The sequence below is a fragment of the Anabas testudineus genome, chromosome 3, assembly GCF_900324465.2.
Source record: "Anabas testudineus chromosome 3, fAnaTes1.2, whole genome shotgun sequence".
NCBI lineage: Eukaryota > Metazoa > Chordata > Actinopteri > Anabantiformes > Anabantidae > Anabas > Anabas testudineus.
The window spans coordinates 4,414,362-4,431,194 of NC_046612.1; the positions used below are offsets into that span (position 1 = coordinate 4,414,362).

A 16,833-nucleotide genomic window follows, 5' to 3' on the forward strand; every position below is an offset into this window, starting at 1 on the left:
AAGACTTGAATTCATCCTTTAATTCTCATGCCTCCTATTCTTTCCTGTTGTGAAGCATCACTTCACTATAACATTAAATTTGATCTTCAGTGCAGTTTCAGACCAAACTAAACTTTTACTCTGATCTGTGGCTTCAATAACGCTCACACAGATTTTATTGTTGTCATTTGGCAACTGGATCGAGGAATAAAGGAAATAAGTGAATCATGAATCACATTTGTAGTCGGTGATTAGCTGAGGATGGAGAATAAGAAGCTGCACTCAGGGTCACAGGTTAAGCTCCTGAGCTAATGTATAGCCCTAGGATGTGTCACGTGACCTTGGTAAGTATTTCATTCAGAGGGGTCGCCCTAATTAGCGGCTGTTGGTGAGATTAGTGGAATTATAAAATTACAACTGAACGAGCCTGGTTGAAGTTTCCCAACAAGCCACGTTGAGCCGCTGTAGTTTAACCTGAGCAGATACAATCAGAGAGGACGTATCTGCTCTTTGCATGAGTGAAGACTGGATTGAAGGTTTTTAAACGTGCATTAGATCAGATCATTTCTCAACTACAACTAGAACTAGTGGAACTGTGAGCAGCGATAACGTCAGGACTGAATGGTGCCAATCCCAGCTACTGGGCGAGAGATGGGGTCTATCAAAGGGCTGATATAAAAGCAAAGGTTTCTCATTATTATGATTCAATGCAGGTAGAAAATGCAAGTAAATGCAGAAGGAGATCTCTGGATAGATGCTTGTGAACATGAGCAAACAGTTTCATAGCATTCAAATATGGTTCAATCGCCATTAGTGCAGAAAATAATGACATTTTAACACTTCTTCAACCAGATAATCTAAAAAATCAAGGAAATCTGTCACAAAAAACTGTCCTAAGTTTGCTTGTGTCGGTTCCCGCTGAGACACAAATGTCTTAAAGCAGCAGAACAGAATAAAATTCAGTTTCAGATACAAAGAAAAAGAATCTGTCACCTAATCTTGTAGATGATGGATCTTTTTGAAGTCTTCAAATATACAGTGACACATTCTGGAGCAAGTCAACCTGTCATTGTTCAAATAGGTTTTTCTGCAGCCTGTAGCAGTCGGATCAGCTGAGACAGATCTCACCTTTGGCTAAACTACAAGGTCTAGTTCATGTTCAGTCGGTTTCAATCCGCCCCTGACATTTTTCATTTTAATGGTGACTTAAATGTGATTTTGACTGGAGGGCAAAATGCTGCACAGTCCAAATATAACACTGTCTGAATACACACTTTGTGTGTTTCCTCTAAAGAGCGTCCCAGTAGTATTACACACACACACACACGTATTCATGCTGCTCCTGCTGCGGTGGTCTGAGGAGACGTTGTTTATGTTACCTACAGTGGTGTTTTAGCACGGACGGATGGATGGACTGACGTTTGAGAGGAGCTGCAGAGGTAAAAAGAGGTTTTTATCTTCTGCCCTTTGCCTCAGATGTCTTGAATAACTGTTACGAGGGTCTCAGGTTACTCCTGAAGACGTCAGTTTGGCCTTCAAGAATTCTTCCTCCAGAAATAGAGGGAGCAGAGCCGGTCTCTCGGCTGTGGACCAACGAAACTGTAAAGTTTAACGGCCACAACACCAGTTTTCCATTTTCACTCTGCCTCCGCTTTAACTACAACCTGTGAAGTATATCATTCATAAACAGTACATGTACTGGAAGCAAATTGGTGGAATGGCCCTTTAACGTGTGTGTATAATTGAGTAAATGTTGTACAACACAAGGACTTAATCACACAAATTGCAGCCAGCTGTTTCTTACAGATGAGAAGTGAAATCTTTCTTAATTTCATTTGAACATTGGCCAAACTACAGAGAAGAAGCATTTCATCACAAAAACATTTTAGTTTTATTGTTTTTATGTCGCACCAGAAGAAAAACGGGTTCTGATGGTGACATGGTGTTTAGCAAGTGAGTCTTCAACAGATCAGTTTAGATATTATTCTAAAGATTTGAGAGGGTGGGAGAAGGACAGAGAGGTAGGAGATGAGGAGAGGAAAGAAGAGATGAGACAAGGAAAGGAGATGAACTGAGAAGGGGAGAGGAAAGGAAGGAAGGAAGGAGGTGAGGACATGAGAAGAAATTATAAGAAAATTAAATTAAATAATTCAGAGCCTCTCGGGCAGCATCTCTACCTCCCCCCCCCCCCCCCCACAGTCCGTCTCCCTCGGGTTCAGCCGGTGTTTCTGGCGCCCCTGCCGTCCGCTCGGAGCCGGTGCAGAACCGACACCATGAAGCACGACGCTCTCAGATCCTGTTCCTCAGCTCCCGGAGCCACATAACCGAGTCTGTGCAGCCTTCGTCTCCTACGGGGACTGTCTCCACCCCCTCCACTCCGCTTTAGCACGGACCCGCACGGCACGGCTCGGACTCGCTGCCAGCCCCGGCCCTCCTCCAGGGCTGCGTGAGCCGGTGTTTGATTGGATTAGAGTCGGCTAGCCTTTGCCCTCTAACCCCGCTGATGTTGGCTGGCTGCTTCCTGCTCCCTCCGCTCCCCCTGACCGACTGACGAAGCCAGCCGACGCCGCGCGGCGAAGCGCTCTGCACGGACACATCCGACCGCGACGAGCCGCCACAGCCGGAGCAGAACCGGAGCCGAGCCGGGCCGAGCCGAGCCGAGCCGAGCCGCGACACCAGGCGGGAGGACGAAGAAACGAGGCAGCCATGCGGAGGAAATCGAGGATATTGTTGTGTTTCGCGGTGCTGTGGGTGCTGGGGATAGCCTACTACTTCTACTCGGGGACGTCGATGAGAAAGGTAGGACCCCGACCCGCGACCGTGCGGATGTTTTGTTCCAGGACAAAGCGAAGATGGAGCGGTGTGATTTTGACGCTGTCGTGCCCCCTTTTCTTCCTCTTCCTCCTCCTCCTCCTCCTCCTCCTCTCGGGGGCTCGGGTTTGCGGCTGCACCGATGCTGAGAGGAATGTGATCCAGGGCCTTGTTGGTATCAGGGTGCGGGAGGAACCGACGAGTGTGGACGGGGGGCAGCGGGCAGCGGGTAGCGCGTCGGCCGGGTCGGCGTGCGCAGACCTCCCGCTGTGCCGGTGATCGCCGTCCCGTGGCGGGGCAGAGCGGGGCACCTCCACGCCGGGCGGCTCGTTAAACACATGATGGGAGCCGGTTAATGTGGGGACAGAACAGAGGTGTGAGCGGGCTGATCGTTAGTCACCATACAGGCTGGTGGCCTGGCGCACAGGGCCGGAGGGGTTTAGCCCAAAGAGCACGTCAGCACAAGGCTGCCCCGAGAAATGAGCTGAGATCAGGAAGTGTGTAGATTAAAGCCGGGTTGAAGCTCTGATTCTCCACGCTGTCAGGGTGAGACTGTTTTAAAATTGGCTTTAAACATTAGTTGATTGTTTTCTGCTGTGAGATCAACCGGTTTCCATTTAGATCCACTGCTGCAGTGTCCACATTTAGTCTGCTGGCTGTGTAAAAGTTTATTAGAAAAGCTTCAGTTTATGATAAATCCTCTTTTTTGTTATTGGTATATAGATTCAACTGAATGTTTCTGGTGTTTTATTTTTGCTAGAGGGTTCATTAGTGGTCTCTTTTTGTCCTTTCCAATCATTTGGTGCATCCAGCTCGTCACATGTGCTGCTTCTTCTTTGAATTTTGGACAAAACAGGACAGATGAAAACACGACCCGGCACTGAAAATGAAATGTGTAAGTGCAGAAAAGGCTGAAATAGACTGCTCCAGTTTTGGTTTGCAACAACTCCTTAAACTAGTCTAAACTAACCCTTTATGGCTACTACAAGACAGTGGAAACCTCAGTAGTAGTAGTAGTAGTAGTAGTACTACTAGTAGTAAACAGCTGGTAAGGTTGATTTGTATGTGGAGGCATGGATTCCTTTCCTTATATACCAGGTCTGTACATGCAATAGTTTGTCAGGTGTGAAATCTAAGTTAAATATCCTCCAGGTGTTCTTGTGCACAATGACATGAGTCCAACATGTTGCCATTGTACACGTATCTACTGTGTGTGTGTGTGTGCCCGAGCTGTGTATATATGACGTGTTCTGTGTGGGTGGTTGTGTGCACCGTACACTGCTTCTATTACCCTTCTAGATTTAGTGTGTGTGTGTGTGTGTGTGTGTGTGTGTGTGTGTGTGTGTGTGTGTGTGTGTGTGTGTGTGTGTGTGTGAAAGTCCTGTGTGTATTCCACCTGTCTCTTGTCTTGTCCTATCTGTCTCCTGGTGTTTGCTTTGCTGCAGTCAACCAGAGCCGTTCTTTTACTTTTCCATTAGGCTGATAGCTGTGCGTGCTTGTGTGTGTGTATTTGAGGTTGTTAAGGGGTCAAAGTGACACGCAGTGATAAGCAACTTTCTCTGGAGCTGAATTACAGGCTGAATTAATATGCAGCCTGGTTGATTGGCTGCACCTGGCTGGTGTCTTTGCACAGAGAGATGTAATCTGTTTAAACAAAGGTGCTGCAGAGGTAAAGTGTTGTTTTCATCACTTCAAAAGAGCAGAGTCATTCAGAATTTCCCTCCTCTGACATAAAATAGACTTGATGGATGGAGTCTTACAAGTTGAACACAGTAGATGGTCTAAATTTCCCTGTACACTGTATGGTGACTAATTCAACTCCAGTGCTGCTCCTCTACAAGTTAGGAAATTCAAAATGTGAAAAATTAGAATTCTTTTAAATAAATAATTTATTTAGCATCGAAAAATCCCAAAAGTTAAAAGGAAAAAATCTAATTATGAGTTCCCAGATGGCACTATGATGTCTTCCAATTGCAAATGTACTGAACAAGAGTCCCAAAACCAAAGACTATCAAAATAAATGTTATAAAACAAATAAAAACTGATAACAGTTGCATTTAAAGTGTGATTCACAAGTTTGTGCATTGATTCATTAGTGAGACTTGAGATATTGGCCACTTGACGATGTCTGTGTAGTGTTTAATTAGATAAGAAGCGTGTGCATGAGCTGCAGTTGGATTATAAATTAATAAATTATAGGATTATAAACAGTTACACAAACAGTAGATATTTACTGTGTTGGCATCGCACATTTCAGCCAGGACCCCCTTAACCTGCTTCTTTCAGTTCACAGATCTGCACGTTGTTGTATTATTGCTGCTCACAAACGCCAGCAGTGCGAACAGGGCTGGTGAATAATCTGAAGGAAAGTCACTCTGCACTCACCAACGCTTCATACTGTGGCTCTAAAGCTCTCACCACACAGCTTTTCTACTACTATCAGTTCAGAAGTTTCTCTTTTGGGAAAAACGTCCCTCTTTTATAGGGCTCTTATTTCCACTTCTTGAGCACATTATCTGTCCCTGTAAGTTATCACAGCACCACGTTCAAGAACATTTCTGACAAATTGCTTTTTTATGTGGGGTACATTTAAAAAAAAAAAAAAAAGAACTGAAATGTCATCGTCTGTTTCCAGAGTTCAACAGCAAACCTGTACAAAACGTTCCTTAAATCTCTGATGATGATATGAAGTTCAGGCTGCATCAGCAGGAAAGTTTGACTTCCTTTTATTAGTGTACACAGTGATACTGAGTAAGAGACTTGCAGTGTAAAATGAGAGGACTTCAGCTGCGTGTCATGGGCTGAGTTTCATACCATCAAATTCATCATTATGCTTTAAATGTTTTAATAAAGGCTTATTCGTGGCTTCTAGTGAAACAATTTGTATCTCAGTCTATTGATATCGACAGGGGAATAACGTTCTGCATTTCTATGTCAAGTGTGAAATATCTACTACTTTTACCTGAGAGTGAAGTTCTTCTCTTCCATCCATATTAATTATGTAGAATGACAGGAAGCCTCGGAAGACACAATAAGCCCATGTATCAGTAAATGCAGTGTTGTACACCGAAGGATAATGTTGCAAACATGAGCCAACTCCCTCACCAGGGTGCCCCATTAAAGTCTTCCTTGTTGGACAGACCTCAGAGGGCTTTTTCCTGCCAGCGTCTTCAGTGTTGAGTCTCCCTTCCTGCTAATCAGCGGTGTGAGCTGGGAGCTAAATGGCAGATAGAGGGTGGCACCGAACTACAGGAAAAACCCGACAAACACAGACTTGAGAAAGAAAGTTGTTTGAGTAAAGCTGTAGACGGATGATAAAGGGATTCAGTGGTGACTTTTCTTTTCCTAAGATTAGTGGGTGTGTCAAGACACCCACTTTACCAAGCAGAAACTTCTGGCACAACTTCAGCTACTGCCAAAGTGCATGGATAAGAGAGAACAAACTGAACGTATCAAATCTCCAGCAACACCTGCAGATTGAAGAACAACTTTATTGTTATTAACACTTTCAGGTCACGGCCTTCTCCAGGGTCTGACTCCGATAAAGGCCACGATCCTTAATCTTTTCAAGACACCCGCTGTAACTGTGTCTTCTAAAAAAGTCTTTGTTTGTTAGTCACAAAATGCCGTCTGAGTCTTTAGAGGTCAAGTCTAGGACATTTCCGATGTCTGGTCCAAGAGCCATATTTGTTGATGAGAGTTTATAGTGGATTAGAGCTCAAGATTCAAAAAACTTAATTAATCCTAGAAGGATTTGCTTTGTTACAGTTGCCATTTGTTTAAAGTTAAGAAAAGAGCCACACCAACACAAATATAAAAAAGAAACTCGATAAAATCCAAAGATGGATAAAACGGGTCAAATCAGTCAGAGGTGGAATAAACAGTGATGACAGATAAGGACATATATAGTGTTTTTGATGATGGTTAAAAGTTAGATGTGATGATGTATTAACAGTCATATGTTCCTGATTCAGTTACAGTCCCCCTCCCCCTTACACAGGAGGGAGGTGTTGTACAGTTTAATGACCACTGGGAGAAAGGATCTCCTGTGGCGCTCTGTGAAGCACTTGACTTTGATCAGTCTCTGGCTGCTCGTGCTCCTCCGTCCAGCCAGGACACTGTTTAGTGGGTGGGAGGGATTGTCCAGGAGTGAGAGGAGTTTGGACAGCATCCTCCTCTCAGCCACAAGGTTGAAAGGAGGATCCAGCTCCACGCCCACAACAAATTTAATTAATTCATCCAGCTTATTAGTGTCTGGCATCTTTATGTTGCTGCCCCAGCAGACCACAACATGGGGGATGAACATCCACAGCATGATGCTGCAGACATCGAAAGACCCGAGCCTCCTCTGCCGGCTTTCTGGGACAGTTAACGCTGTGGGGTGTCACAGACCATGCAAACTTTTTGGATTCTCTGAACTTGCAGATAAATATGGAAACTGAAACAAGATAACATTGTACACTTGTAGGAAAACTTGATATGTCTCTAAGCTTTTCGCAGCCCTGATATGACACAATATTACTGATTACACTATCAACAACACATCATTTAATAGCTATCGTGCATCATGCACACTAACAGGTTTTCAGTTTAGCACAGAGGTGCTGAAACACAGTTTGTCTAGGCCCACCTGAAACCACATCGCTGGCACAGGACATATATTACCTTTGTTGTTTAACCAAGTCATTACACTTGGTTTAAACTGTGTGAAACTAATATGATCACTGGTGAGTAGTCGGCGCTGGACTTATCCACTGTAGCTGAATCCTCATCTGCTGCTCAAGCTCATTCTCCAATTACGGTTGTTGATTTTACATTTTCAGATGCTTTGGTTTAGTGGTTTTTCACGTCCGTACCCTGAGGACCACTTGATTCAGAATGATTGGTATTGTAGTAGCATTTTTACCATCACTTCACATTTACAAGCTGTTTCTCTGAAGATGATGCACACAGGTCTTGTGCTTCTTCTCACATTATTGAAATTATACATTTTTAAATCTCATCTTTAAGTGGACAGTTTCCCCTTGAATCTCTTGTCTTTGCATATGGTTATAGAAGATTACGATTTCTACCTGAATTCCCTGATGAAAAAGGTCTACTGACCAAAAAATGGTAGGTGAGATGACATGATGGTAGTGTGTGTGTGTCACATGCAAGCAGGTTAGGTAAGGATGTACTGAAGGTTTGTATATGAGGTTTAGCAGATGCCCAACCTAGCGTTACAACAACTGTAATGACATAAATGCAAACTTTATGCTGAATCCCAGTATCAGAAGGCTACATCCTCCTCCTCCTGTCACCATCACATCTTTGTGTGCGTTGTTTTGGACTCACACGCCTGTAACTGTCACACACATGCTGTCATGCGAGCTTCCATCAAGTTCTTATTTCTGAGCTCATCACAGATGAAATGTAATAGTTTCCCTAAATTCACTTTGACAAAGCTTCATTTGTCCACTGTTGATATGGAGCTCGGCTCGAACCCAAAGATGGATCACAGCATTGAACTGAAGTTCTCAGTGTGTTATTAGCCGGAGGTTTGAATTAGGTCGCTTTCCCACCTTAATTCGTTTGCTTTGATCCGAATCAGTTAATGAGTTTGTAACATTGTATCAGTTTCTCTTCGGTTCGGTTTCGTTTCACACTGAGTAAAAATCCAAACGAACCAAAACACGTCACTTCAAACTACGTGAGAACGTCCTCTCCTCTTATTGGTCAGATTGTTTCTGCCGCTGGAAATAATAAATAAATACATAATAATAGGAAGAAGATAAAGTGTTGTTCTACTGTACGTTTGTGTGACAGTAGGGAGATTATTTTTAACTATAAATGTTAATGCAGATCGATCATCCCGTTCATTATTGTTCATTACGTTACATCGCTTGCAGAGTCATCAGACCTGGTCTGTGAGACACTTCACCTCCTCACGTCTCCACGTTTGTCCTCCATTAATCAGGCTGCATGTTTTTGTTGGACAAACGAAAGAAATTGGAATCTACACACTACCCAAAGTCCTCAAAACACGAGATTCATAGCGTTTGGTCCCGTTTTGGTCAGTTTGTGGCAGAGGATTCAGACGGGAATTCAGTGGGTTTCTTTCAGCAGAACGAAAGAGAGGAGAGGAGAGGAGAGGAGAGGAGCGTGCATGAATCATCTCAGCAGGGATTCGCAGAGATTGTAACGCCGGCTGGTCCAGAAATCGTGAGTGAAAGTTACAGTGTCTGTTATCTGCAGCTCGAGGGGCTCAGCTGCTGCCTGTCTGTGCATGTGTCAAACTTAGGCTTTATCAGTACATCTGTCTCTCATCGTAGGCAGTGCGACTTGACTGGCTCAGAGCGTCTTGCTGTTTCTAAAGTAAGGATGAAATGTTGGAAAAATGGAGCACTTGCACGTCACACACTCTGGACTGACGATGATGATGATGCTGCATTGATGGCGTAGATTTGAGTGTGGTTGCAAGCTTGGTCTGTTATTTGGTGCGTGTGCAGATTAAGGTGGATGCTCCTCATCACAGGTCTCTACCGTCTGTTGCCGTCCTCTGTATCTGTAATGTGTCCAGGGAAATAGTTTAATGTACGTGTTTGCTATACACACACACTCTACGGTTGTATAACTACAGAAAAATCACCTAGCTCAAAAGACCTGTGGCTTGGAAATCACTTGAGGCCTCAGCAGTTCAATATGTTTACAATGCCAGAATACAATGTAATTTTAGCCAGCGAGCAGATCCATTATTGCTAACTAACTAAATGCAGCTCTACAGAGCAAACGCCGAATCAATAAAAGGCCTAAATTAAGCGGGGGATCTCTGGGTACTGACTACTTTTCAAATATACAGTTTTATTTGAAGTATTGACTCAGTGTGTGTGTGTGTGTGTGTGTGTTTTTGTTTCTTTTAAGTACTGATCACATCTGACAGACGCTTGACTGATTCAGCCTGTAAATAGAGATTCGAGAGAAGAAGTCGTGTCACTGTTGTTTTTTTTAAGGATTTCTTTTCTGAGGGTATAATTTAATGAAAAGCCCTCATTTGAAACAAGAAACTGCTTCTCAGTCACGCTAGAGTTACACAACTTCGCAGCTGAGAGTCCCAGGAGAGAGATGGCGTTGTTCTGACGCAACAGCTCTACTGACGTGGGGCTGCCTTGCTCAAGGGACACATCAAGGAGCGGTCAGTCAATGTTGGGAGTAAAATGTTTGCTAAAGCATCTGTTACTAGGTAAGGTCTTAAAAGATTATTATTACTACATGATCAGAGCACTGCTACTACTTGGGGTTTCAGTGTCTTATCAAAAGACAGACCGGCAACGATCAACTCTACCAGCTGAACCACAGCCACCCCCACTGTAGAAAAAGAGCCAACCGTGCTGCCAGACATTGTTTTAACCGGCTGAGCTATAGCCCTCATTTGCATTCCTGGAAGTTATTGGAGAGTTTATGTTCGCTGCTCTGTTCTGCTCTTCACTGGTTTTAGTTTACTCTCCAGCCAAAATTATTACCCAACATGGCATTAGTCATCATCCTGAAAGCACCATCTAGAAACACACTGTTTAACAACACAAACCCCAGTATAAGTATAAATCTCACCTCTGTTTTGTTGGTGTAGGTATAGAAGTGAAGCAGCCACACAGGATTATGAGTCTGATCTTCACATTTCCTCATTCCTACTAAGAGTATAATGTGCTTGGGCTAATTGGCTGAGTCTTCTCTGCATACGGGAACATTGCCCCCTATTTCCATACTTTATCTTCTATATATCTTTAGTTGTTGAGATGCACATCATGTGGAAACATTAAAATCGTCATCTGGAGACAGTGGTGGAAGCTGCTTGTGAAGCTGGCATTAGTTTAATTAGCTACTAGTCTGCAGCTGATTAAAACCTGCCAGTTAACAGATGTTAATTCTGCTGGAAATTTTTACAATTACTGACTAGAAGTGAAAAGCCTGGTTTTATCTGTCTGAAGTTAATCTGCTACTGCTACGTTGTAAAAACCGCACATGTGAAATGGGAGGTCGGTGGGGGCAGGGCTTTAGCAACTGGTCAATTACACAGTTTACTGGAAAGAAAGAGAAAACATTATGAGACCAGGGGAAAAAAGGTAGTAGAAAATGAGTGACTGGATCCAAAAACAAGAGAAAGGTGGGTTGTGTCTGGTTTGGCAGCTTTTTATTTCCACCAGTCAGAGGGAGTTAGTCCTGATCTGCCAACCTTGACTGGCTGCAGCAAACAGAGGCAGCTGTGTAGATACCAGGAGATAAAGGCTGAGACGTCGCCAAGAACGAAGACAAATAGTTTAGTTAGTGTTGCCACAAAGGTGGGCGTTGAACAGAGCAGTTAATATCTGTTCAAACCAGCTTTCTATCTCTTACATCCACCTCTGTTGACCATCAATAGGCTCATTGTGGTTAAACACGTCAGCTTATTGCATCTGGAAACAGGATTATTTTCTTCTTATGGTGATTTGCTTCCCTGGCACATGACGAGCATTCATGGAAAAAGTTGAAAGGGATGAGGATATCCATTGTTCGCTCGGATGAGAGCTTTTCAAAGATCTGTTTTTTATTCACACATCAAGGGAAAACAGAGCGGGCTCCCTTTTATTCAGTTTGTCACCGGGAGACAAACTGAAGCCGACATCTTCACATTAACCGCACAGTCAGGTCGGCAGCAATCTGTATTCCTCTTATCAGGCTGAACTATTCAAATAGACCCGATACTGTGCACAGGTGGTCACGGTGTTTTGCCTGCACTCTATTTGTGGCAAGGACATGCAAATCGCCTCATAAATGACAACCTCTAATTGCAACACCCACCCATGTAATTTAATTGGTGCTCTTCCAGCCACTGTTACTGGAATATGGTAATGCTTTAATGGAAATTTTTTTTCTGTGGCTGAAATTGGATGTGTGTCATTTTTCAAAATAAATCATCAGAAATTGCTGAAACCTGCAGCTTTTCATATGCATGTTTCTCTCTTAATGTAGATGCACTTGCAAACCAGCTGAAAGTCTTGTAAATAATTACTTTCCATTTAACCACCTGAAGGACAAAGTAAAGTGGAATATACAGCACTGTGTTGTCTTTTTAAAAAGCAGCAGTAAAGTTGAACACAGTCATGTCTGTGCTGTGATCTGAGCTTTTTATATTTCACATATTGAAAAATCCAAATGAAACACAGTCTGTATCAGCATATGCATCAACTCTGTCAACAATATTTTAGCTCAACCTGTTTTTTTTTTTTTTTAATCTCTGTCTTGATGCTCCATCTGCCCAGCTCTCAGCTGTTTGTTGCTGCCGACTTACAAAATAAATGTAACACAGAGCAGATTGAGGTTCATACAAACGGGCATCCTGCACCCCCCAACCCCCCGTTACACTTAACTGTGTGGTTTTTGGAAAAACAAAAATTGCAATAGTCCTTAGAGATGACATGAGTATGTTTAGTTTAGCGTGTCTTCCAGCTGTCATTAGCTGAGAGGCTGGCTACACCTCTGACATTCACCATTCAACCTACTGTAACTGTAGGATTGAGAACTGAGAGGCACATAGGATGGATAAATATGGAGATTGAACTTTTGTGTTGCCGTTTCTGTTTGTTTGGTCTTTTGTTTGTTACGTTTTCTTCTGTTCTGTCATAGTACAGTTTATCAGTAGTCTCACTTTTGTGGATGTGAGAGATGCTGATGTTGGATAAATGTGGAAACATGTAGCATTTTCATTTATTTTATGACACTGTACAGAAATATTTCACACTGACTGAACAGTAAAGGCCGATTCATTTAGTCTGTCCCAACCCTCACGGATTGTGGTGGTGAGAAAACTTCTGTAACTGATATGTGAATTGGCCTTAGACCTGATCGAGGAGAGTTTTGTGTACAATGATTTTTAACAGCAGCACAGCAGAAGGTCTTTCTGTGTCAAACTCAGCTGCCAAAGATTTTTTTTTAAATGGAACAAATGTCTAAATAATGCCTGGTCATCTGCCAAAGTGGTAGGTGGTTAGGTTTTTCTTTTTTTTAAATAGTCTGGTGGGAGGTGTTAATTTCTCGGCCTGCACCACATCATGGTCATTCAGCAACAAACTAGTTCAGTAAATGTTATATAAAAATGGCTTTATGTCAAAACAAAACCCTCAGAGATCCTCACAGCTGCTGTTTGCCTTTCAGGTTTTGTTTCAGTTGACCGTCCTGGTTTGATCTGTGAGTTTAATGTTCATTTGACACGTCTCAGCACCAGTTGCTCTTCTTAATTGTTGAATCACTAAATGTGAGTGTGATTGGTGCTGGAAGGAGTATTTAGATCTTTCACTTAAGTTAATCAAATTTGTACAGTCAGCTTTTCATAGACGGATAAACAGACCTGATTTGTGCAAAGTAGATTTGATTTAGTCGAAGTAATGTGAGAATGTTCCCAGAAGAAAAGTTAATGTTTCAGTTGAATAAAAAATCGAATTAAGATTTTGAGATGCATGTTTTTATTGGACTTAAACAGTGTGTAAGTAAATAAAGTAGTGGAGTGAATGGTACAATATCAGATGTGTACTTGAATCATATTAAGTGTGGTCTGATAATGTGCTATTGTTGTATTTATACATTATATAGTTGTATTTCAAACTTTAAACCTCAGATTCTGAATTCAGCTGGTCAGAAAAGAGTTGTACTAATGGAAGAAGATGCTGATGAAACCAAATTCCTTATTAGAAGCTGCAGTAGAATAAAATGCAACCTGAATGACCGTCACCATCAGTGCTGCTGACAGATGTCGCCTAAGGGAAATATGGCAAATAATTACCTGCAGAAACTGATGCTGCAAAGATGTAAATCTGGACGCTTAAAGAAGGTGATGTGGTTAACGCATCATATCATCATTTAATTTAATACTGTGGACATGTTGGATCATGATGGGTTATTAATCAGCATTTATGCCCGACATCTAAACACGTGACATGAACCTACTTTACTGCTTGACCTGTACGTCCTTGCAGTCCCGTCAGGTGCACTAGTGCACACTCATTAAAACTCCACAGTAAAGTTTATAGTGTCATTGACCAATGCTAGTAAAAAAGCAGCTCGTAAAGTGTCTTAACAATATGTTGAAATGAGTTTCAGGAAGCAGAGGTGCTGACTCGGCTCCATCGGCTGTTTCCTAGTTGATTTTAAAATAAGGAAGGATCCGATTAGGGCTGCTGGAATCGGTGTTTAAAGTCAAACTGCAGAGTCCAGGCTGCACATTGAACCTTGTGTGTTAGTGCATGAAGATGAGTTGAATAATTAATGTTTTTGACCAGTAGAAGTGTTTTTTTCTATCCAAGTGGGTGAAATCCAGAAGGAAAAACCCTGAAAATCTCATCATTCGTAACCAAAAAAGATTCTGAGCCAGTATGGTGCATTCGTCTGGTGACAAATGTTAGTTGACTTTAAAAATACATGCATTAGTTTAGAGAATGCCTCTGTTTTCACATGAACTCAGTCCAAAGTTCCTGTCGGCAAAGGTTTTGGTTTAACACCAGACTAGTTCTGCTGCGTCAGGACTATTCAGCCTCTGCCTGTTGTTATGAGTTTGTGTACAATGATTTATGGTAGGAAAATAGTTCCTACTCCAAATATGCTGCTGAGCCACCAATACCTGCACTACCAGCAAACAGTGTCCAAGCTGGAAAGCCGTCAATTAAATATATGCTTAAGTAAAATCAGTAGCTTCTCTAGTCTGCAACGTGAGCATGTCCAGTTAACCAATGCATTACCTGCTGTACTAACCAGATGCTGCGTTACCTCTAGTGCCAGAAGCAATTTGTACATTATTTATAAGTTATTTATGTATATATCACCTGGACACTGTAACGAGCTCCTATAGTTATAAATCCCTAAGTTCACGAACATTTGTGGAAGTGTGACGGAAAACAGCATCAGAATAGAAACACGATCCTCAACAACATGACAAAGACAAGTCAAGTCAACTCCATATTTTCTTTTAGGACCAAAAGACAGCGGGGCTCGGCACACAAGTCTACACTGTTTACATCCTGAGAGTGGACTGTTCTGCACAGAACAGAAAAATCGCATTAGGCTTCACCTGTTTTTTCCCTCTGCAGCAGTCTCCTGTGTGCTGCTGCAGCCGGTTCATGGTGACAGCTACAGTGTCGGAGAGTAACAACACGAAAGGGAGCAAGGCTCGCGGGAGAATGAACGCGTTGATAGTTGTGGACAGTGTGCACTGACCCACAGAGGAGCTCGCCTGTGGTCGGCTGCAAGACGTATGTTCCAGGCTTAAGGGTGGTTGAACTTAACAAAGGGTCAATTGCCCAAATATGATAATTTAAATAATAAAATATACATTTTTACACTTCGAGTGTTTCTCTTAATCCAATAAGCATCAGCTTATTACTGTGCATGTAAACATGCTGCCATAGATGTGTTCACCGTGTGTTTAATGATGCTTGCTCCCCTGACTCAGGCCATATTTCAGTGTGTGGTGATAAATTCTCCTGTTTCTCTCTAAAGGTAATGCACTTATTTCCCTTCATCTGTCCCGTCTCTCTTCCTCCTACAGTTCCTTTCTGCATACCTTTCTGTATTCTCTTGCATGTTTACTTTCTTGTGTTATTTGTGTTGGATTTTTTTTTTTTAAATGTAGTTGTTTGTTCCTTTGAAGTAAGCCAGAAATTCAGGCGGTCACCTTGGGAGCCAATTATGAAAAGTCAGTGAGAACACAATATTCTCGTCATGTACAGACCCAACAGAACCAGGCCTGTGACTCACTTTGGGGCTATAAACCACAGTTTTAGACAACTCAGACATAAAGAGAGTAGCAGCATATGCTCTGCTCTTGGGTCAGCAGGGCCTCATGTCTTTTTCTGTCTCTGTGCGATTCTGCCTTAAAAGGTAGGTTTGATTTATCTGCGCTCTCAGCTCGGTGGGGGTGGAGCAGATGTGATTGTGTCAGACCCATCAAGACGAGCTAAGAATAGCCAAAACCATCTAACACCTTAGCTTGGATTGGTTTGAAATAGGTTGTTTCTCACCCTCTTTGCTGCATATTATTACACTCCGAAGTCTAACGTCATGCTGGAGACGAGGCCAAGGCTGCTGCTGACATGCTGTTAACAGACACAGACACAGCTAACTGGGCCAAACTCTGGGAAGGTGCTGGAGTACCGGTCTTATGGATACGTGATGGAATATATTTGCATCCTCTTCTGTGTCATTAGAACTCGGCAGTCAGCTTTGTTTGTTCCTGAAACACAGCTTCACCGTCGCTCCTCTTTCAGCAGCCGTTCATTAACAACACGGCAGCTGCAAAGCATGTGACGTTCTCACGGGTCAGGGTTCACTGTCCCACCCTGTTCATCACGACCGAACAGCCATAAACGGCGAGCTGAGAACGCTGCGTGCACAAACATATCTAATTGAAATTACACTTTGAGAGCTGTAATGGCACAAGTGAGATAAATTGTGGCACCAGAGAATTTGTATTCTGGCTTGACTGAAGTCTGTTTCTGTTGTTGGCAGGTTACTGAGCTCTCACACTCTATTACTCACAGTTCTCACATTTCCAAAAACAGCAGCATAGTAGAGATTAAATCACACTCGCGTACTACACTGATGTTAATATTGATTACTCTTGGAGATGAAGGGGGGGTGATGTTTTAAGGATATTGAGCAAAGTGTGTTGAAATCTAAATGACTTGTCACTGTACGCTGCACACTGAGGTAATCCTAACCAGTTGAAATTATTGCTAAATCATAAACCGGTGAAATCGTGCTGATTTGCATTTTATGACTTTATTTGTTTGGACACATCGTGCCGTTATTTCAGCTACTTCAGTTGTGTTGTGGGATATGTTGCAGCTCATATTTCTCAGATATGATCAAGACAAACACTGTGTGAGACGGTGACAAGAAAAAGAATAATGCTGTTTACGAAGCCGGACTGATCTGGGCACATAAATAAAAGCAAAACATTTTCTAAAATATATTTTGCCTGCTGACTAAAAACGGAGCCTTGTTGTCACCAACAACCTATCACAGTTAGCATCAAGGCTG

General features: G+C 42.6%; 1 protein-coding gene across 2 annotated transcripts in view; it reads left to right on the forward strand.

Moving 5' to 3' along the window:
• The first annotated feature begins 1,906 nt into the window (after positions 1-1,906).
• The window catches only part of galnt2 (UDP-N-acetyl-alpha-D-galactosamine:polypeptide N-acetylgalactosaminyltransferase 2), a 54,246-nt gene continuing 39,319 nt past the window's right edge, over positions 1,907-16,833 (forward strand). The window contains exon 1 of one of the 2 annotated variants that reach the window (XM_026377754.1): positions 1,907-2,778. In XM_026377754.1, coding sequence (XP_026233539.1) covers positions 2,686-2,778 — 93 coding nt within the window. In that variant the 5' untranslated portion in view covers positions 1,907-2,685. The remainder of the gene's footprint in view (positions 2,779-16,833) is intronic. The other variant, XM_026377755.1, reaches the window with a different exon arrangement.